Source organism: Cololabis saira, chromosome 3, assembly GCF_033807715.1.
Source record: "Cololabis saira isolate AMF1-May2022 chromosome 3, fColSai1.1, whole genome shotgun sequence".
Lineage (NCBI taxonomy): Eukaryota > Metazoa > Chordata > Actinopteri > Beloniformes > Belonidae > Cololabis > Cololabis saira.
Genome location: NC_084589.1, coordinates 22,488,290 through 22,511,094, shown reverse-complemented (window position 1 = coordinate 22,511,094; position 22,805 = coordinate 22,488,290). Strand labels below are relative to the sequence as shown.

The 22,805-nt window shown below is 38.0% G+C and overlaps 3 protein-coding genes across 5 annotated transcripts in view; 1 reads left to right on the top strand and 2 right to left on the bottom strand.

The window, feature by feature from the left end:
• Window positions 1–3,138: 3,138 nt before the first annotated feature.
• Window positions 3,139–11,873, bottom strand: LOC133428564 (G protein-activated inward rectifier potassium channel 3-like). The gene is made up of 4 exons (XM_061716564.1): window positions 11,788–11,873; window positions 11,359–11,649; window positions 7,931–9,152; window positions 3,139–4,687 (listed from the first exon to the last, which is right to left on the bottom strand). The coding sequence occupies exons 2-4, from the start codon at window positions 11,560–11,562 to the stop codon at window positions 4,338–4,340; spliced, it is 1,776 nt and encodes a 591-aa protein (XP_061572548.1). The 5' UTR covers window positions 11,563–11,649; window positions 11,788–11,873; the 3' UTR covers window positions 3,139–4,337.
• Window positions 11,874–14,790: 2,917 nt separating this feature from the next.
• On the top strand, window positions 14,791–20,030 carry igflr1 (IGF-like family receptor 1). Its single transcript, XM_061716584.1, has 8 exons — window positions 14,791–14,988; window positions 15,081–15,276; window positions 16,171–16,192; window positions 16,274–16,318; window positions 16,695–16,770; window positions 17,607–17,675; window positions 18,430–18,534; window positions 19,223–20,030. The coding sequence occupies exons 1-8, from the start codon at window positions 14,907–14,909 to the stop codon at window positions 19,552–19,554; spliced, it is 927 nt and encodes a 308-aa protein (XP_061572568.1). The 5' UTR covers window positions 14,791–14,906; the 3' UTR covers window positions 19,555–20,030.
• A 44-nt stretch (window positions 20,031–20,074) lies between these two features.
• The window catches only part of kmt2bb (lysine (K)-specific methyltransferase 2Bb), a 30,416-nt gene continuing 27,685 nt past the window's right edge, over window positions 20,075–22,805 (bottom strand). For all 3 annotated transcript variants that reach the window (XM_061716534.1, XM_061716536.1, XM_061716537.1), the window contains one exon: window positions 20,075–22,732. In XM_061716534.1, the coding sequence (XP_061572518.1) occupies window positions 22,457–22,732 (276 nt within the window). In that variant the 3' untranslated portion in view covers window positions 20,075–22,456. The remainder of the gene's footprint in view (window positions 22,733–22,805) is intronic.

Sequence of the window (22,805 nt, the reverse complement as noted above, 5' to 3'; positions counted from 1 at the left end):
GGATTTGAACTTTTTACAGAACAGATAAACAAACACAAAAGTTATCAACTATGAGAAGGTTCTTTAATATTCTCTAATAGCCCTCTAGAGGTGAAGTTTTAAAATTCCAAATACTTTAGTGATTGCCCTATAAATGGTTAACGTCCCTCTACGGATCAATATTACTCCTGCTCACGTGGGGCGTACAGATGTGCTCTGTTGACAAAAGAGCCACTGAAAATACTACGCTGATGAGTAGGGATGGTCCGCCACGACTAGTAATACTATTTTCTTTTACTAAGGCAGACTGACACATTACGTTTCTTGTGATATGCTGCCCACGTGTGGTCAGACATGGTATTACCACACAGAGTTGCCTTACCCCTCTGGTTATAAATAATTAAGCTGCACCCTTCTGGTATTTTTAATTTTAGTTATACAACCTGCTTAACTGCAGCTTAGGTCAAATTCCCGGAACAGGAATAAATTATTAAACAGTTTTTGTTTTGTTTTGTTTTTTACCAGTTGAACAGAAGTGTAAAGAATGCTGTAAGGCAGGGGGACAGTCTCCGAAGACAGAGTGGCTGGATGACTTAAAAGAATATTGTCCTGGATGATGTTTGCGAAGTTAGGGTAAAATAGGTCACATTTAAAATCAGGAAAAAAAGTAAAGAAAAAAAAAAAGTCATGCAGTAAAGCATTAAGAGCCAGCGGTTTGAGGGCAGAAAGTCAGAGCCCAGATTTCTTGGCCCTTTTCACAATAAAAGCTCTTAAAAGGAAACGTGCTGATGCTGTTGAGGACTATGGTAGTCTTTTTTAAAAGTATATATATATTTATTCATTTTAATTCAACCAGGAAGTAACTCTTAAGATTTAAAATTAAAAGTGGTGTCTTTCTTACAGCTGCTTCCAAACCCCATAAATAACCCCATAACGATGGTCTACGTTTTACTGAAGGCTTCAGCAAAATTGCCAGAAAATTTTGGAAGAAACTGCAACCAGCAGTTCAAGCTACCAGGAGAGAGGAAGAAAAGGGTGGGAAAATACACTTTTGTTGACCGATGACAAATATAAATATTCCCTCACTCATTGTAAAAGTGCTTCACCAATATTAAGTGCTTTTTCTAAACTGGAGGAAGCCACATGTTCATCAAGTGTCATCATTTAAGGCAGTGGTTCCCAAACTTTTTTTGCCAGGCCCCCGTTATGTACGTAACAGAATTTTCGAGCCCCCCCCCCCGACCCCAACACAGACACACACATCTTTTGCATTCAAATGCGACTGCAATTTATTTCATATATTGAACATATGTGCGAAAAAACTGTCCATCTCTGTAAAAATAGATTTTCAACCCGACCAGCTCCCAGAGATTGAAACAACAACAATACAAACAGGAGCCAAAATCTGAACATTTGCTCTACAAACATTACACCTTTAATCCCCACATCTTTTCAGTGATGTGAGTGGGCTTGCTTCATGTGTGCAACACATTTCTTTTTTTTCCTTTTTACTGTACAATAGTATGCATTCCTTTCAACATATTTTTTTCCAAAAATAACCAGCTCCCTGAGGACAAAAAACAGCAGCAACAGCTAAACAAATAATCAAAATTTCAACAATTGCTCTGCAAAAATGTCAGCTTTAATCCCCACACCTTTTCAGTGAGTGGGGTGGGCTTGTTTATGTTACAGATCCTCTCAAACCGGGGTTGCAGGTGAGAGATTACCACATGCATCTACCTTCCAGTAGCACCGGGTAGTTGAAGATTCCCGCCGGCCAGACCATTACTCCATGTCATTCCCCTTCTCTCTTCCCCCTATTTCCTGTCTCTCTCTCACTGCACATATGTATTGAAGGCAAAATCTTAAAGAAATAAAAAATCTTTAAATTAATCTACCTTCCAACCTCGCCGCGCCCCCCCTGCAATAGCGCCGCGCCCCCCCTAGGGGCGTGCCCCCCAGTTTGGGAACCACTGATTTAAGGGATGAGAGTTGGTGGCTGAACTTGTGACTTTGCTTGTCAGGTGATTGAAAATGCTGAGCACAGAAACAATTGCACACTTTAAATTTAAGATTTACCATAAACATCTACAATATGTCTCAAACTATTGAATTTAACAAGATTATTGTCATTATTACAATATATATGAATACAACTCTAACCCAGAAAACTGAAGCTTACTTGACACTATTCAAAAAACCTTTTTATGGCTACTTACGTTTCCTAATGTACTACCAATTTAATCCACATTTTCCTGATAAATACCAGCTCAAGTTCTTAGTTAAGTATATTCATGGCACGTTGTATTGGGGAAGACCATTCCTCTGTGAAAAGGAATTTCCCTATGTTACATCAAGCAGTAATCAATCCTAGATAAAGAGGATCTTTGCAGTAATGCTTTGCCAGCTGGCAGATGACCTTGTTGTTTTCTGAAATCCCACTTGCTCTGGAAGTAATTCAGATATTCTCTGAAGCTTCTGGTTTGCATTTAAACGTGCAGAGCAGAAGCAGCAGCTGGTGGAGGCCAGCCCGACTTTTAAATACCTCATCCCTGAAAATATATATCTTTTCTAGTCTGTGTAATGAATTCTCCTTCACCTGCAGTACACTTTTGGACTATTCATGTGATTAAAAAAATACATTTTCCAAAACAAACAACTTACTATCCCTCTCAGAGAAAACAGGTTAAAGACATTTATCTTTAGATTTTGTGTAATTTGTATCCGGTTAAGTTCTTCTACTTTAAATTCAAGAAAGATGGTGAGGTAATGCTCCTTTTGTGACTCTTATGTTGAAACTATACCTGCACACTATGGAATGACAATTATAGATGTATTTTAAAAAGCAATAATTTTAAGTTGGAGGTTTATTTTTTGAAACACATTCAGATTCAACTTTAATTTGTCAGAAAAAATTAATATTGATACTTTTTGAGTGAAGTGATTTAAAAGAAAAAAAAAGTATTCAAAAAGTAAACCTTGTTCAGTTATGTTGAAAAAATATATAATTTAACAATATTTCCAGACACAGAAAGAAAGAAAAAGAAGAAATAAAAAATTGTACTCCCAATTTAAGGTTTTCACTTAAACTAATGACATTTATTTTATGCAATATAAAATACATTTAAAACCACTGTATAGTCTTACTTCAACGATCCGCTGCTCCACCCAGTCTTAGCTGGGAAAAACTCTGCCATTCCACCTTTATATAGTGTAGACAAATCAGTTTGGAGTTTAAAACTATATTTTTATTAGTGCATACAGATTAAAAAAAACAGATGAAGCATGTTGTGAGTGTTGAAGTGAGATGAGGGTTAGGCATAAACTGGAAATGTTCAAGGTCAGAGTTTGGATTTTAATGAAACTGCACAAAGTGAACAGAAGTCAATGAAATGTCAAAATGAGGGAAGCTGCACAATATGGTGTATTTAGGTGCAAATAAATCTAGTTGTGTGAATGAAATGAGACATAGACATATTTTTAAAAAAAGAACAGTAAGTGACTTTTTCCATGAGTAACAGGAAGAGAAGTCCCAACCAGAGATTTCTGATGTGAGTTGTCATAATCCTGGTTCCATCGATCACTCACGCTGTGGGTTATTCCAGTTTAAAGTCTAATCTCAACACTCTTCTTTAAACATACAAAGTCTTAGTCCTTCTAGACAAAACAAGGGATATCACAGCAGGAAGAAAAAAAAAAAGATAAACCAAAAGAAATCCTCACAATTCTTGGGGATGTGCATTCAGTTGTTTTACAGAAAAAAAGACCAAAGTTGAAATCAATTGAACTTATGTTACTTGGTTATAATCTTTCCACAAATCAAATATTTATTATACAATCGTGATAATATGAAAATGTGGCTTCCTTTTGCTAGTCTTTTTCTTATGCCTCGTTTTTTCTTTTTGAGGTGCTGATTATGTTTCTGTTTGACTGTTCTGCAAGTGAATCTGTCTGATCACTTTAACTTGAACTTCTGAATGTATTTATTTGCTTTTCATTGATTTGGGGTGCCGATTGTATTTTCAAAATGCAAAATATACATTGTTGTGCATTTTGAAATATTGTTTTGAGTCTTCTGTCCTGAAGTGTTTGCATATTTTTCCATCACAACTTTCCAATTTGATTTGTATTTGCTCCAAATTGTAGACAATGCATAAGAAACTCATTTCAGCAGGGACATTGAACAGCCATGCCCAAGAAAGGAGATGCTTGTTTTTATTTTGGTAAATAAGACTAAAAAAGTGCTCTAGAGATATAGTGGACTTTCCCTGCAGTGATATGTATCAACGTGTGAATACAGTCTGTCCTGGAGTTCCTTATTTAAGTTATTCAACATAAATTCTATTAAAAAAGAACGCTTAAACTGTCCCGTCTGCACTTGCTTCACTTTCATTTCCTTCAGACATTTTCTCCTCCCTAATGTTACCGATAGTAAATCCTCTGTGAGATGGCGACTTGTCTTTGTCCTCCATGGCCATTCCTTCTGCCCAAGCCTCCCATTCTCGGCAGGCTTTGTGACTCTGGGCCTCCATCAGTAGCTGGTGAGCTTGGCTGGCGCTGCCCTTGGGCAGCGGCACCTGGTAGGTGCTGTGGAACCGACGCAGGTCCACTCTGAACGAGCCCTTCTCCAGGGTCATGCACGGCTCAAAGCGAGCGCCCCACTCAATCTCCGTTTCAATATAAGACGTTTTAGCTTGGCACATCATGCCTGTTTAAAGGAATGAGAGAGGGAAAGTTAGTTGTTTTGATTCTGTAACATACCATTTAAATAGTTTAATCTCTACACATAAGAAAGTAAATATAAGAGAGTTTTTTTTCCCTTCTGCCGAGAACATTTTGTCATAGTGTCCTTAGTTACTGTCTGTTTCTTTCTTCAGTACGTCATGAGGGTGTGACAATGAGTCAATGTGAGAAAACCAGGGGCCGAAACTGAATCAAATGAATGGAATTAATTTCATCATCCATCCATCATCCATTTCAATTTTTTCATACTTGCAGAAATTAAGCTGAAGTCAGTGCTGAAAGCTGCATTCAATTAGGAAATAAGATAAATTCACAAAAATGTAATAGTATCTACGCTCAAGTTCAGGTTGGAAGCTTTTTTGTGGACATTTAATCTTAAATCAAATGGTTTTTACATTTTTATTGCGTGAAAGATTTGTTGGAAAAAATATCATGTTAAAAAAGGCAAGCTTAAGAAAAAATCTACAGCCCTCTCACACACAATACTTATAAGAGCTTATTCACTTTTAAAGTTATTGTAAAACTAAAAATACATTTTCTTTGTGTTCAAGGACATGGCTTTCCAGGATGTCCCTCAGATACTGCTTGTTGTGGGGGTCTACCATTCATTTTATCGTCAATACATTATGCTAAGTCAGGCTAATTTCAGGTGGCTTTGACCATTTAAGAGCATTCAAAACCATTCGAGCAGGAAATAAAGCTGACTAAACCAGCAGCAGTCAAATGACCAACTAACTTAATTCTACTGGCAGCTATAACACGATCACCATGTGGTACATGTTGGATAAATCCTTACACTTCTCTTTCCCTTGTTCTTGACTTACGATTTCAGTCTTTCAAACTTTCAAAAACCCTAGATTTATGATTAGACGGTAAGGAGTGTGAACCTTCATTAGGGACCAAAACTATAACACTCTAACAAAGCAGTTTGGAGTGAGAACAGAATTAGCAATTCATTTTAGGACTTGGGGAAATCCACCCACATTAAATAAATTAAGGCCGAAGGCTTAATCAATTTTCAATTGCAACTGTAATTGATGAAATTAGAAAATCACGAAGGTTGCAATCATTTATCCAGCTTAAAATACAGATCTTGCTATTTTGCTACTCCCTAAAGCAACACAATGAAAAACTGCCACAGGCAACAGTACGATTAATTATTTTTAAAAGCATTATACAGTAAATAATAAATCAAAACTTGACTTTTAAACATAATATTGGAAATCAAATTGCATTCACAATATCAGTCAGAAGTATTGCAATTTGATATTTTCCCCAAATGCATCCATCCATCCATCCATTATCTATACCCGCTTTATTCTTTGCAGGGTCATGGGGGTCTGCTGGAGTCTATCACAACTCATTACAGACGAGAGGCAGGGATTCATCCTGGACAGGTCGCCAGTCTATCACAGGGCCACATATAGAGATAGACAACCACACATACTCACACTCACACCTACGGGCAATTTAGAATTATCAATTAACCTACTATGCATGTTTTTGGACTGCGGGAGGAAGCTGGCGTACCCGGAGAGAACCAACACTAAAGGACCTCTATTAACATTGTAACCTTTTTTTGTAATAACAATAGCCTGTAGTTCTACTGAAGTGACCAAATATGGTCACTTGCCCTGTAAAGGGTTAACTTTCTGAGTGTACAAAATGTTTTAAAAGGACTGTTTGTACAGCTGTCTCCTTTCTTTCCCTGTCACAGTGATAAACATCTGTACCAGTCAGTGATGTATAAATTACTGCCAGATGCAAAAGGAGGACATTTCACAATTGCCAGTTCTGTCATAATCATGTCATTACTGATACAGTTATATGGAAAGAGCGACCATGAACCCTCCCCCTTTTTGCAACTGTGTTGACAGTAGTTTACACAACATCAGTGATTGATTTATACAAAAAAGTATAAGTCACAAGTCCCATGGAAATGCCTGTAGAAACAGTCACTTCCTTTAGTGGGCCATTACAGCCTGCCTTCTAAGTCATGTATAAACTGTTTGTTTTCTGATGCGGTCTGTGGCAAGACGTTAATCACATTATCTTCAACTCTACAGGGTTTTCTGTAGACTTGAAAAAGTACCAAATCTTGGTTGTGATTGCTGGCAGCCAATAACGAAGGGCTGTTAAAGTTATCTTCTGATGTGGCAGAAGGCCAAATGGTCATTCCACCGCTTCTTAGTGCATCGAGACCACCTTAGCCCAATTCCCAATTAAAAACCCACACATTTAAACTAGTCAGACCTGGATGAAATCATCTCTAAGACAGTAAAAAATGAATATATATAACACAGTTTGTTATTTAGTGAAACCTTAATTGCTTTTCTGAAAATGACACCAAGACCACCAAGACAGGTCCAGATCAAAAGCAGCATAGATAGACTGATCAAACCTAGATTAAGTTATCTTTTAGAGAGTAAAGACTACAGAAAAAAACAGATTTCCTGTTTTGTTTATTTGTTTGTTTTTTGTTAGACTGCATTCATAATAAAAAAAAACAAAAAACAGTAATTAAACTAGTCAATCTAGGAATAAATTGTTCCTTAAAGTCTATATAAAACACTTTTTTGTGAAAAGTGGACTAGGCCATGGAGTAGCCCTTTCACTTTCTGCTGAATCACAACCAGCCAACCTGAAAACCAACTCCAGGTCCAACTTCCTTGTCCACTGTAGAGAATTGTGTCTCTGCACCACGTCACATAAGAAAATAGGGACCCACTAACCTTTGACCATGAGAAATCCACTAAATGTGGGGGGGGGGGCTGCTAAATTCACAAACATTATTTCGACCAGCTGCCCTAATGTAACTGGTCTGAGCTGGCCCTCACCTGACTTTCTAGTTTTGAAATATCACTACATTTGACTGTTTCAGATCAAACAAAAATGTAGTAATTCTAGGTTTAATAATTCAAAGTCTTTAAGGTTAAGGCTCAAATGAAGTGAGAGAAAAAAATTTAGTGTAAATACTTTATGACCAAGAAACGGAAACCGGGAACCTTGACCAGCATGTCTAAAAGTAGCCTTTTGAACCCTTAAACTTGCTCAATAAATTATTCTTAACACACACAATGATATTTGCATAATGAAAATTCACCTTTTATGGTAATAAAAACATTTAAATTTGAGATGGGGAGATTAAAAAAACTAAACAATAATTATATTGTTTCATAAATTATATACTGTAATTTTTTTTACTCACCTGTAGCCTCAACAATCCCTTCCAAAATCACGATTATTTCAAACTGCTGTCTTCTAAGTTGCTCAGGTCCCAGTTCCCATAGCGGACTGCTGGCATCAATACTGTGTTGAATGACTTGAGGCTCCACAAGGAAAAGTCGATCTGATCCACTTTCATAACCGAGGTCAATCTCTGTCTGCTCGAGCGCCAGGAACTCCCCCTCAGCCGTTTGGCGGGACTTGATCAACTTTGCACGAACTTTTGCATCCACCATGTGGCTCTCTCTCAAGTCTCCCAGACGGAACATCAGGCACAGCTGGTCATCACGGTTTGCAATGACGCAGGTGCGACTGAAGAGAAGTGTTTCTGCCCTCTTCTTAGGCCGGGATATTTTTACAAACATGCAGCCCACCATAAGGGCATCTATCATGGAGCCAACAATACACTGCACCATGACCAGCAGCACTCCCTCAGGGCAGGTGGGAGACACCGTGCGTGACCCGTAACCGATAGTTCGCTGTGTCTCCACAGAGAAGAGTAGAGCTGAAATGAAGCCATCTAGGCCTATGAAGCATGGCGTTTGGTTAATGAGGGGATTGTCAGGACTCCCAAGAGGTCTCCCTAGGTCACCTCGAAAGGATGCATTTATGTAGTAAAGCACAGCAAACAGGAACCAGGTGGTGATATAGCACATCATAAAAACAAATAGAAACCAGCGGTACTGGAGGTCAACAAAAGAGGTGAAGATATCAGACAAGAAACGTCCTCGTTCTGAAATGTGGCACAGGTTGACGCGGCACTTTCCATCCTTGGAGACGTACCTAAGTTGCTCTCGTGTTTCTGGTGGAAGTGTTGGTGTTTGATTGCTTTCACTCTCCAAGAGTTTACTCCGTGCTTTAGCCAGCTTCTCCATGTCTCTTCCAGGGCTGGATAGGTTGCTGAGTGCTGGTGAGAGAGGCCTGCTATGCAGAGGGCTGCTGTTCATCAGACAAAAGGGACTGGAAGTGCCCATGTTGGGGACACTGAGGGCATGGCGGCGAAAGGACGAAACATTGTTCATCTCATTTAATGAGCAGCGACGCCAGGAACCTCGTTCTTCATCCATCATACCAGGAGTGGAAGGTGGGAGTAAGCAGACGTTTGCAGGAAAAGGAATATTTGTTGTACTATTATGGCTTTTCTTGGCAGGAAACTCAGAGAAAGTCCCAGGCATAGTTTCTGTTGAAAGTCTCTCCGTCTCTTTCTGGGAAAACAAACACAGAATTATAGTCAGTGGCGTGACATCATGGCCCTGGTGCAATTTTTTTTGTGCCCCCATCCCTGCCCTAAACAAAAGCACACACCGCATGCACATTCACATGCACAGCGACTGTAGAGAATGTGTGATTGTCGCCATGTAGGCTAACGTTGTGACTGGACACATTCAAGTCTCCTCGTTTCATTTATGGGGGTAGCTGGTAAACTATCCTCCAGCGGGATGTTGGCTTTTTCCTCATTTGCAGTTAAAGGAGCTTGAGGCTCCTTTTAAGAAATGAGACTCTCTAGCGCCACCCTTCACCACGACGGCCGTTGGGGGTACTGCAGCCAACAGTGAAGCCGGCACGGGAGAACGGGGAGAACGTGCATGCAGCGTCATGTGACGTCACATCCGCAGCCCAGCGCGGGAAATTCGGGACCGAATTGCAGCACATTTTGCAGCACACAGCCTGTTCAAGGCAACGGAGAGATACACTAGAGCAGGGGTATTCAATTGGCGGCCCGCGGGCCACATGCGGCCCGCCAGGAGCTTTTATGTGGCCCCTGGTCATATTTCAAAAAAGGGGTTGTTTGTTGAAATTTTTTTTTTTTTTTTTTAATTTCAGATTTTTTGCCAGTGTTGCACAGTGTTAATGTTTGTCACATTATTATTAACCTCCGTTGTACAGAGGACTTGTTGACATCATTAGGCTTCTAGGATTGGCCTGACATTTTTTTCATTTGAATAAGTGAGGACTTTGCATTTCAGATGGAACTTCTAAGCCTTCTATAATTTCAAGTGATTGTTTTGTTTTGCTGATATAATGCACAGATGTGTCATTAATAAAGGAGCTTATGGTTAATATTTTAGTTGCTTATTTATAACATCAAACTGGCTACTATGGACTGAAATGCTTGTGCCCAATGCTTAATATAATATTCAAATAAGGAAATCTTGGTGGAAAGTGGTGCTTTGTCATTATGGCGTGTTTTATTAAAAGTAGGTCAATATCAACTTCATTAAGTTTTGCACAATGTATGGTTTCAAAATGAACTTGCATTTAAAATATTTCTTTATTTGAATATTATATTTAACATTCACAATGACTATATCTGGAGACAATTAATACATAATTCATATGTAAACTAGATATATTCAAATGTATAATACAAATGTATTATATTTACATAAGTCTTCGTCTTTGAGTGCAAAATACCTTTTGAAAACCCCCAAATTTTCAAATTGTGCGGCCCGATGTGGCCCCCGGCCGAATCTAGTTGAATACCCCTGCACTAGAGGGCTCATTCTTTTGGGTTTGGAACGCTTCACCTGACATTATTACTAGAAAACTTAAAATGTATACAGATTTTTTTCATAAATCCTGCCTCAATCTGGCCTCAAGCTCCTTTAAAATCTTATCAAATTCTGTCTTTTGCTTTAATGTCATCCTGGCTTGTTTTTTCTTTTCTCTCTTGTGTGCCGCTTTTTTGTTTGGGCTTGCTAAACATGATGCTATGCTATTTTTGTCGTCTATTTTCTTTTGTTTACTTTTTTTCTTGATATACAGTACAGACCAAAAGTTTGGACACACCTTCTCATTCAAACACATGGGAAAGTGTGGCTGTACTGTATATATACATATACAGTACACACACACACACACACACACACACACACACACACACACACACACACACACACACACACACACACACACATATATATATATATATATATATATATATATATATATATATATATATATATATATATATATATACTGTATATATATACTGTATATATATGTATACACATATCAATAGCTGAGCATATCTACTGTTTTTGTTTTTTATCTTTAACAGATACACAGGTATCTGTTTTTACCTGATTTTACAGGTAAACTATTAAGGTGACTGGAGTATTCCGTTCCCAAATACAGTTTTTAGTTTTTTTTTCTCTCCCTCCTTCATGGACCCCTGACGGTCCCTGGGTCCCAGTTGCACCGCCGATAGCCTGTGACTCTATGACACACAACTTCAGTTATGTAAAATGTATTTGAGTGCTTTCTAGTCTGCATGGTCAGTAATGGTTTCAACGTGTGGCTTCTGTTCACAGTTCACATGACCGCCAATATTTCATAAAGTTTAAGAACCCTTTTCATATCTCTTGTATGACAAACAAACAAACAAAAAAAAACATCTCACTGCCTTACTTTTAATGAGTAGCTCTCACACTGAATATTCTCTCCTGAAGGTGTGGAACGGACAACGATGACAGATTTGGGCCGAACGGCGATAGATGTCAGCTGCCCTGCTGTACCATCCTGGCTGGTCCCAGAAGGCCTGGTGGCCGTCCCAGTGGATCCTGGAAACCTTTTGGATTCCACATTACAGTCTTGTCTTGAGCCACGGTACATTTCAAAAACAGGTGGGGAATAAAAACTGGCAGCAGAGTGAGGCCAATACTCTTTATGGCTGGCAAAGTTGTTTCTTTTACTCGAGACCTAAGAAGATAAAAGGAGATGGTCACACAGAATTTGGATGCTACAACTTTCACCTGTACGAGAATAAAGATTTGTCCCATTAAGGTGAAACATATTATAGCACCAGAAAATAAATCCCAGCTCACTAGACTCACTAACCTGCAGTTGATGTCAACATTCCCCTCCACTCACAGAAAGTTGAAAATTCCCTTTGACAGCAACACTTCCAGTCTGCACCGTGATACTGAGCAGGAAAGACTTAGCGGCTGCAGACGGGTTACTGTATATCCTCTCTAGCTGTAGCTAAGCTGTGCTGTCTTGCTGCCTCAGCAGTAGTCCACTGTGTCCTGCAGAATAGGTTCAACAACTCATCTGCTCTTCTCTTATAGAACATATGCACAGGATCATCTGCTGAAGTTTTTGAAACGCATTAACTTGGGCCAGGTGAAACTAAGCCTGGTTTATACATTAAATAAGCGGGAGCAGATTTATATCCTCCCGTGACCCAACAAAAACAAGAGGAGAAAACAGATATATCTTCTAAAATCTTGTCATCACTTTACTGCTTAAATATACACTGGAGATTCATGTTCTGTACACAGGACAACAACCAGATCTTAAAAGGCTATGTAGACAAGGGATACCTATAAATGTTTTAATGGAAGGTCAGATGTAATATGTAATGAATGAATAAGCCTGAAGTAATATATTTTTCTAACCCTTGCATTGATCATTAACTCATAACCAACACATTTATAAAACACTGGCTACTGAAAACCCTTCCTGAAGCTATACAGACATTGTTATTATTATTGTTATTAATAATAATAATAATAATAATAATAATAATAATAATAATAATAATAATAATAATAATAATAATAATAATAATAATAATAATAATAATAATAATAATAATAATAATAATAATAATAATAATAATAATAATAATAAATCAATACCATTTACAGCATTCTCTGGGCTTTGATCCTGATTTAAAACGAATTAATTCTATGCTTGCGGCTCACAGAGAGCTGTTCATGCAGTGGTTAAGAAAACAGCCAGTTGTATTCTGAGAAATGTGGGAGAGTCATGGTGAAAAAATCCAACAATTTTTATTTTTTTTTTTATAATTCACTGGAAACTTCAGTGAATTACCAGTGTACGTAATTATGCAACAAAAACACTTCTGGTTGTAAATGGAAGTGATTAAAATTCTTGCAAATGAAAGACATAAAAAGTATAATAATTACTGTCAGATGCTGCATGCAGGGGCGCCGCTAGGGATTTTGGGCCCCATGAAAATAATTTTTACCGGGCCCCCCAACACAGCGGCGAAATTTGTTGATGCTATTTTACATACAATGCATTTTAATGGTATTTTTGACTATCATTACCATATTTGTGAAAGAAGAGCAACATGACAGTAGGGGAAGAACTGAGCACTCTGAATACAATGGACATACATTAATTATATAGTATTTCCTACAATATTACTATTTGTAGGTCACCCCAGTCTGCTTCACACACCACAGATGTTCCCCTCTGTTTTTACTGCACGTCTTCTATTTAATTTTTTAAAAGGGTTCATGCTTTTTAAACCATTAAAATTGTTCAAAATTACTTTTTTCATTAATTTTAATTATTTCCCATAATAGATTCACCTTTGTATTGTTTTGAGACTATAGTAAAAATGTTGATAAATGTTTGACTGGATTTATTATTTAACTAATATAGCAGTAAAATGTGAAAATCCAGTATTCTTGAGCTAACATGGTGAGAAAAGTGAGCTAGCTTATAGACAACAGAAAGGGACAAAGTTAATATTCCGTAACTTTCCACCACAACTGGGGTTGTAGTGGAAGGGGGGGCTGCAGGCGTTGATGTTTCCAAAACAAATAAAGTTATTGTTACCATTGAAAATAAAACATTTGTATTTATATGTTATTTAATAACTTAGTGTCATTATTTTTCTTTATTATAATTTTGATCATCATTAGGGGCCTCCCTGGTCCCCCCTCAATCATGGGCCCCTATAATCCGTATCCTTTACCCCCCCTTTTCGGCGCCCCTGGCTGCATGTGATGTCATCACTACAGTTGTTGCCAGGTGACAGACAAAACTACAGCATTCATGAGGAACCCCAGGAATTACAATACCTATTATACAACCAGTTTTCACCTCATGTTTGTCATAATTGAACCTTTTATGTAACTTCCTACCTTTGTCCAAATAAAATTGTAGGAGTCCCTGTGGCTGTGAATGGGTGTAGGAGGCATTGGCATGTAGCAGAGGTGGGAGGGGTCACGTGGTTGTGGGTGTGAAGGATGATTTATGGTTCCGCGTTAAATCGATGCAGAACCTACGGCGTAGGGTACGCCGTACCCTATGGCGGAGACTCTGCGTCGATTTATCGCGGAACCATAATTCCGGCTTGAGCCGTGAACAGGTAGAAGCGCACTCACCTATGGTGCTGATGAGAGAGTCTGGTCTGGGTTGACCTCTACGCATCGCCACGCCATAAGGCAACATTTACAAAAATATATATTTTCTAAAAAATGTCTGCTGCTGATTATGTTTACTTGGTCTATTTTATGTAAAAGAAAAACAAAACAAAAAACACATCCAAACATTTTTTTTCCCAACTCGCCTCACGGTATATTACGGAAGAGTATTAGGGCCAGGCAAGAATATAAAAAAAATTGAGAGTGGAAGATTTTTTTTTACTGCACTTCGAGAAAAAAGTGGAAATTTAGTGAATAAAGTCGAAAACTCGCCTTTTTTCTCAACATTTCAACTTCATTCACGAAATTTTGACTTTTTTCTCAACATTTCGACATTTCGACTTTTTTCTCAACATTTCGACTTTTTTCTCGACATTTCGACTTTTTTCTCGACATTTCGACTTTTTTCTCGACATTTCAACTTTTTTCTCGACATTTCGACTTTTTTCTCGACATTTTGACTTTTTTTTTCGCAGTGACAATGAAAAAAAAATCTTCCTCCTCTAAAATATTATTTTTATTTTTCTCCTGCCTGGCCCTAATACTCTTCCGTAATAGAGGGTTCAACTTCTAACCCCAAAAAAGTACAGTACATTTTATGAACTGAAACCCCAACTCCTCCCTCCTATCCTGTGGTAGTAACTTCCTGGCATGTTGATGGTGTAGTCAGGGCAGTGGATACAACACTCTGTTTTATCCACTGCTCTGGGTGTAGTTAAAGACAGATGGTCTGCTTAAAGAAGGAGAGGTTTCTGCCGAGACATTTTTCTGAAGATGAGTCTCCACTCGTCCAGATGCCTTGACCCGGCAACCTACTGGCGGGACGGGTGGTGTGCTCCGTGTGGATTAAAGCCAGGTAAATATTCTACTCTATTCTACTCTATTCTATTCTATTCTATTCTATCCTATTCTATTCTATTCTATTCTATTATTCTATTATACATTTAGGTCATGAGGTGTCACCTAACTGTGGCTTCGATGATGACGGTGGACTCCACGAACGGTCACTAAAGCCGTGCAAACCGCGCACTTACAACGACGGTACAAAGCCGTCCTGCTCTGCCTGCTCGTCGTGCCGCGTTGGCAGTGAAGTTGTGAGTCCGTGTACATCAACAGCTGACACCGTCTGTTCACCCATCACAAGGTACGATGTTCACAGTGGCGTCAATTCAGTGGAAGCTAAGGTATGGCAAGGTTTTGAGTCACAGAACTTCACTAGAATATCAATCAACGCGTCCAGCGAATACTCATCACAGAAGTCTGCTATGGAGCTTGTCTGTGTGGTCAAGAACATTGGAACTTTTTCAAATGCAGAGCCGCTCACTGCAAAAACTCAAAATCTTACCAGGAATATTTGTCTTATTTCTAGTTAAAATGTCTCATTTTTAGCCAAAAAATCTTTTTACACTTAAAACAAGAGTCATTACCAGAAAAATAACTTATTTGACCATTTTCACCTGTTTCAAGTAAATTTTCACTTGAAATAAGTAGAAAAATCTGCCAGTGGGACAAGATTTATCTTCTCATTACAAGCAAAAAAATCTTGTTCCACTGGCAGATTTTTGCACTTATTTTAAGTGAAAATGGTTGTTTTTGAGTCTTGTCTTAAATGTAATGAGATTTTTTTTACTAAAAATTAGACATTTTAACTAGAAATAAGACAAATATTCTTAAGAATTTGAGTTTTTACAGTGTAAAATAACTAGTGAAATCGATCATGTTGTTCTGATTTGCATTTGTAGTTATTCTATATGTATTGAGTAATAGAATAATCAATACAAATAGACAGAGTAATTCCATAAATGTATTTAAATGTATCTTGAAGCCAAGGTGTGGCGGCTGCCATACCTTGCCATACCCAATTGACGCCCCTGGATGTTCATAAAGCCTGAATTACCATAAATCAGCCTTTACTGTCTAACTTCCCTCCCTGTGTTAAGTGATAACTAAGTGATGTTTCATTATTTATGTTTGCTTGCTTTGAACCAATGTGTGTTAAAACCTGACATATTTTGTGTTTTTTTGAACCCCCCACTAGAATTAAGACTACACTATTCACAGTGAGTATAGACGCACATGTAACTGTTTAAAATCGTCTTGAAGTATTTCATAGGAACTTATTGGCTTGTCTTCCCCCCCAGATAACAAGAACAACAACTTCTCAGCCTGTCTCAAAACCAGACATGGTAATTTTTACAACAGTCATTTCACAGAAATAGTTGAGAAAAGGAAGTAACCTAACCCACACACCTATTTGTCATGTTTATTTCAGTCACACAATCTCTTTTTTCCATGTCATTCTGCAGAAATTGTTATTTAAAGATTGTAAAGTCTTAAATTCTGCTTTTAAATTCTCATAACTCTGTAGGACAGTGTCCTCTACTCACAGCTATCCCAAACATTTAGAAAATACACATCCTCTGCATCATAATAGTACTATAATAAAACCTCAATCCTATCTGCTTACAGATTGTTGTGACAGCTTCTGTTGAAATACAACAGAACCGGGATAGTGTTTTTGCGTTAAAAACACCATGTGACCCCCTCTCATCTTTTTTCCAGACTCTGACGTCATTCAGACCACCCAGGACCTCACCAGGGGGTTTGCCCACTCTGCAGCACGTCCCTACTCTAGTGTGTAAGATCCACAAGTCCAGCATCTGTTTTATGTATCCATGCAGGGGCGAAAATCCCGTTTCATAGTTGGGGGGGACAATAAACAGTAACATTTTAGAGAATACATCCAGGGGGGGACAAGGAATACAAGTTTTAGCCTTCCTTTAATACAGCATTTTGACATTTTCAACTCTATCTCGCAAACAGGCAGAAGACCTTTCTTAGAGTAATACAAAACAATGGTATTAGGTGGAAGGTGGCAATAATACAGCACATCTGACATAATACACTGCAAAAACCCAAAATCTTAACAAGAATATTTGTCTTATTTCTAGTTAAAATGTCTCATTTTTAGTTTAAAAAAATCTCATTACACTTAAAACAAGACTCATCACTGGAAAAAAAACCAACAATTTTCACCTGTTTCAAGTAGATTTTCACTTAAAATAAGTACAAAAATCTGCCAGTGGAACAAGATTATTTTGCTTATAAGATAAATCTTGTCCCATTGGCAGATTTTTCTACTTATTTCAAGTGAAAATTTACTTGAAACAGGTGAAAATTGTCAAATAACAAGTTATTTTTCTGGTGATGACTCTTGTTTTAAGTGTAATGAGATTTTACTGTTTATTATTATTTTCGATTTCGGTTTCGGCCACAATTTTCATGTTGGTGCATCACTACTAAATACTACTGCATTGTTCCAAAATTATTAATTCTGTCTCAAATTATTCTAGGGGGGGACAGCTTTACTAATGGGGGGGACTTGTCCCCCCTGTCCCCCCCCGGGATTTTCGCCCCTGTATCCATGTGTTTATCAGCTTCATCTATTGGTTTATTTATTTATACATTTCGCAGGTGCTGTATTAGCCATCAACGTCTTCATCATACTGCTTGCTTTCTTGATACACAGGAAATGGAGAAGAGGTTGGTGTGTTTAAAGTTTAAAAGAAGTCAAATGAGGCTGTAGATGTTGTGAGAATATACAGAAATAGCTTCTCAGCTCTCTGCTTGATTATTCACTGCAACTGCAGCTATTTTTCCATTTATCAAATTATTTTAAAGCAGAACGGTTTCACGGATTTTTGAAGATTATTTATATAAAGTCTCTTGGTCGGTCAATTTTTACCGCCTCGAGTCCCCTAACTGCCTCTGACATCTTGTCCAGTGTAGCTCTGTGAGCTGGTTCTATAGTCAGTAATGTTAGACATAGTGTCAGTGAAACGCAGTTGTTGCAATGGAGAACTAGGATCTGAGTGCAAAGTTACTTTGTCTGGTTTTGCCAAAGACAACAGCAGCAGTTTAGATTCTTGTGAAGGTGTGAAGCATAAGATTCCAAAGAACCATGATGACGTTTTCACACAGAAAAACGTTGCCACAGCGTGCAAGATAAAGACTGTCAGGTAGATGTCAACCAATCTCAGGGGCCGCACCGTTAGCCACCACTGTTTCCATTATACCGGCTGCCTTATCTGTTGTCATATTGTACAGGAAGTGGAAAAAAGAGGTTTGTTATTTAAAGTCTCATAGCCTCTCGTGAAATCAATTTTGAATTTGAACAGCAAACCTTTTGGTTGGTGCAATTCGAGTAAAATTGAATTAAAGTTGTGGAAATAATTTTTCATCACTGCTCAGGGTTTGTAGACCAATAACAGTGTCTTTCTGTCCCTGCTTGTTTCAGGTCAGTGCATAAAAATGTGTCTTTACAGAGGAGCAGCTGCTGAAAACCACGTCCTCTCTCCCATCCCCTACTTGGTTAGTGAAGACCATCCAGAGGACGTTCTGAGTGAGTGGAAATTACTTTTCTCAAAATGTTAGAGAACTACTGAGTCTGCCTGTGCTTTCACATTTATTTATTTATATAATTCTGTTATTTATTTGAATTAGTGCAGGGATACATGTCCCTTTGTCTCTCTCTTTGCTTTACACTCAACGTTGTGAAAACAGCTTTTTGGAGTGTTTTTGCACCCTTCTTGAACGTGACAGACCTTTACTTGAGTATGCAAGCCCTCGCTTAGAACTTGAAGGCAACCTCAAGTAATAACTCCTTAGCCCTCTTTTCCTTTGGATCTAGTACTTTACCAGAGTTTTGCTGATTCATCTCGTTTTCTTTACAGTTTAATTTGGGCCATTTTCTCGCTGAAAAGTTATGTACTTTGACGCTGCCACAACCATGTTTGTTGTAATCTCCACACATAGTAGTGAAATAGTAAAATCTGTACTTCAATGACAGGAACTAGGGAACTTTAGACTTTAAGCTTCGTCTAAGCTGATGGAAAAATTAGGAACTGAATTAAATCCAAGAATGATCTAAAAACAAAAAATTTTGAAAACTGGAGTGTGTCTGAATATGCACAATGTAACGTGTTGATCCAGAGTTACACACGCAAGTATGTGCATCTTCATTCACGTTTGAAGTTACGGGAACCTTTAAAATCTGTCAAGCTTGTAATATTGCAACCCTGTTCTTGTAGGTGACAAGATCCAATCAGCATCTTTGCAGGGGGTTCTGGACAATCTAGATGTTTTGGAAGAGTTGGTTATCTTGCTGGATCCAGAAACCCCGGGAATAAAGAACACCAAGCATCTTGCTTCTCTCTGCTCCTTCCCTTCCCCCTGGGTGAACTACGTGTACTCTATGAAGGACAGCAAGAGCCCCCTGAAGGCCGTGCTTGAGCGGCTCATCAGCAGTCACCCCGACTGGACAGTAGGACACCTGGCCAGGCTGCTCAAGGAAATTAAACGCAATGACGCCATCGCTGTACTAAACTCAGGCCTAGCCCCCAGGCCGGGCGGCTATTTTTAAATAGGAGGAAGAAAGAAAAAAAAAAAACAATTTTCAAATATCACAAGTTCTACGGACAGTAACTGAAATAACAGAACTTTTGCAGTTATTGAAGTTGTTGCAAAAGGCCTGAGTTGGATACTCGCTTTAAGCAAATAAGATAATAATTCTGGTGTTCCCTGATTTGGAAATGTGTAATACAAAATAATGTTTTCGTTAAAGAAAAGGAAAATTGGATAAATTAAATGCTACTTTGATTTAAAGCCTGATTCAAACTCACTCATCTAATCTCCCATAACAAAACTTCTTTCTTCCTTTAACAGTCTGCATTTAAGAACATAAACTTGCAGTTTTTTTTAGTGGTATCTGAGATCCTCTCTTTAAATATTTTTTAACAAAATATATTTTTGTATTTTTGATTTACAAAAAACATCCTATGTAATTATTTAGTCCACTATTGCATTGTATACCTTTTACCTCTGTAATATGAATTACTATCCAGTGTTATAATAAACAATGACATGTGTTCAAACATCTCAACATCTTTATTAAGCAAATAACATTATAAATAAAAAAAGTGCATAGAAAATTAAACGGGTTTAGAAATATGTATACAAATATTTACAAACTCAAGGTTTATTTGTACATGGTAACAAAGACGTAAATTTAAAGAGCACATATTTTCTCATTTGTATTTCTTTTACACTTACTTTAAAATAACCCTATTATATATATCTATATATATGTGTATATATAACATACAGGTTTCTTAACAGATCCTGGGAACGATGGTCATGATAACTTCCACTTTTGACTAGTGCTTCTGCATCCTTCATTGCACACACGCACACATACACAAGAGGAAAACAACAAACACACACACACACACAGACCAGGATATTTAAAACCAAGCTAGTTTTTAAATCATCATCATCATCATCCTCTCTTTTTGCATCAGTATTCTGAAACATCTGTCTAAGCAGCTGAGGTAGAATCCTTACAAGGAGATGGGAGTGACTCTGCTCTTATTCGTTAGCCAGATGATTGACATAAATTAATCTGGGCTCCATCCCAGTGATTGGACATGCAAGAGGGTAAAAGGGGGATTACAGTAAAGAAAAACATGGGAATTCGCTCTATTAAAACAAAAAGGGATGAATAAAATGGCCGTAGGCTTGAGTAGGTGAAGAGTGCTCACTTTACTCCTGTGGCTGATTCTAAGACCTTCAAAAATCTACAGTAATTAAAAAAATAAAAATAAAATGAAGATGTTTTTTAAAAAAAAAAAAGACATGCTTCAGAACACGTTATGTCATAAAGGCTTATATGTTTGACACAACTGCCTGAAACGGAAATTCAAGTAAATTAGTGACACAAAAAACATCTGTAAACAAAACGAAGGATGCAAAAGGGGGAAATCTGTTATTACACAAGACCGCCACCAAATATACACACCACAACCTTTTACCAATAAAAATATAAACCAAAACATGAATAAATATAACTACTAATTGGAACAGTGTGTGAATTCAATTACCCTCTCATTACTGACAGCACTGAACATCAACTTACAACATCAAACATTTTTTTAAAGGTGCTGAATGCTCTCCATCAACAACATTCAGAGCATGTGTGCACCATGTTCTCAATCAGCCTGGTGCAGGAGCTGAACGTACACTCAGTAGCAATGCTTTTTACCAGTGCTCTCCCTGATTATGAGAAACTTTAGCAGGTTTCACAAACATGAAGATAATTTGTATTTTGGGTGTTCATTCATGTGCATCTGTGGGGCAGCACGTCTTATTGCAATAGGTAATGAGCATCTGCCATGAGAATAATAAAAAATATATATATAGAATTATATATATTTAAAAGATTATTTCCACCACAAATCTTTACTTTTGGCTTGGGTAGTGTTTGCTACATACACTGTACATTGAGCGAGAAAAAAAAACTAGTTTAAGACACGTTTTTTGTCTTTACAACTATGACACTGTTGCTGACTGAAAACTGTACAGTTAAACAAGCAATTTAGAACTAAAAAGAAACGAGTGAAACCTTGTAGACGTATGATGCTAAATGTGAAACTTAGCACACCCAATAACTCAATAATCACGAGAGTACTGCTCGAGTGCATAAATTTAAGAAGGATGATTGCAGTATGGTTAATAAACAGCTAAACAATTCCTGATCCACAAGATATTTTAGTCCAACTAAAGACAGAGCTTTCAAAGCTTAGCACCATGGTTGTTTAGTTATTCAGAAAAAAAAACATCTAAAAAGGAAAAGCATTTATGTGTAAAGTGTTGAATGCAAGATAAAATGCACAAATATAGGTTTGGGTGAGTGTATGGCTCAAGAAATGACTTCACCACTGCATGATGGGGGGGGGGGGGCTATGTTTCAATCACGGTTGGAAGGAGCAATCATGATGAAAAGAGTACGATAGAAAGACATATCTCCGCTCCCAAATGGATAAAACACATCATGGAAACACATTTTAGATATAGGTTTTCAGCAATCATTTAAACAGATAAGGCTTGGTGTGTTTTTCAGAACATTTTTCTCCTTCCAGGAACTCTTGTTTAAAATATTATCACCTTTATATGTCAGTTTGTGGTATAAACTGAAACCACATCTTGAAAACATTGTATGCTGGGCCGGCTGTGCCCATGAGAAATTCTCACAAGCAGGTGTAATTTGTGAAAACACATGAGGAAAGAAACTTTACAAAAGTCAAATGATTTTTATACACTGGTTTTCCATAAAATGTCCCCATGTCACCTCTGACTGGTCTCATAGTGGCTACTCCCTCCTGCTGTGCAGACTGCCCACAGTCACCCCCAAGCCCAAGTTAATGCCACCTTAATTTAAGGCTTACTAGTAAACAGGGATCCCCCCTCCTCGTCATCCAAGGGATCTGTCAGTTGAGGAAGCGACGGCATCGCCGGGCCCCGCAGTTGCAGTTGAGTTTGTTGCTGGCGTCTTCAATGGGAAACTTGTAGTCGTAGGTCAGCTCCTCCCCACGGTAGATTTTTCTCAGAGCAAAGATAACAATATGCTTCCGGCCTTCCACGTTGATCACTCGTGAGTAGCAGTTGGGTTCACAGGAGTGGTTGATGAACCTCGCTGCATTGCCGTGCATTGTTGCATCCACCACATCAAAATCGTCAATGCGGAACATATAGCAGCCAATACCCTGTGAAGGCAATTAAAAAGTGGTGCGTTCTTCAACCGTTTGCAACTTTAAGGAAACTGTTTACCCTAAATTA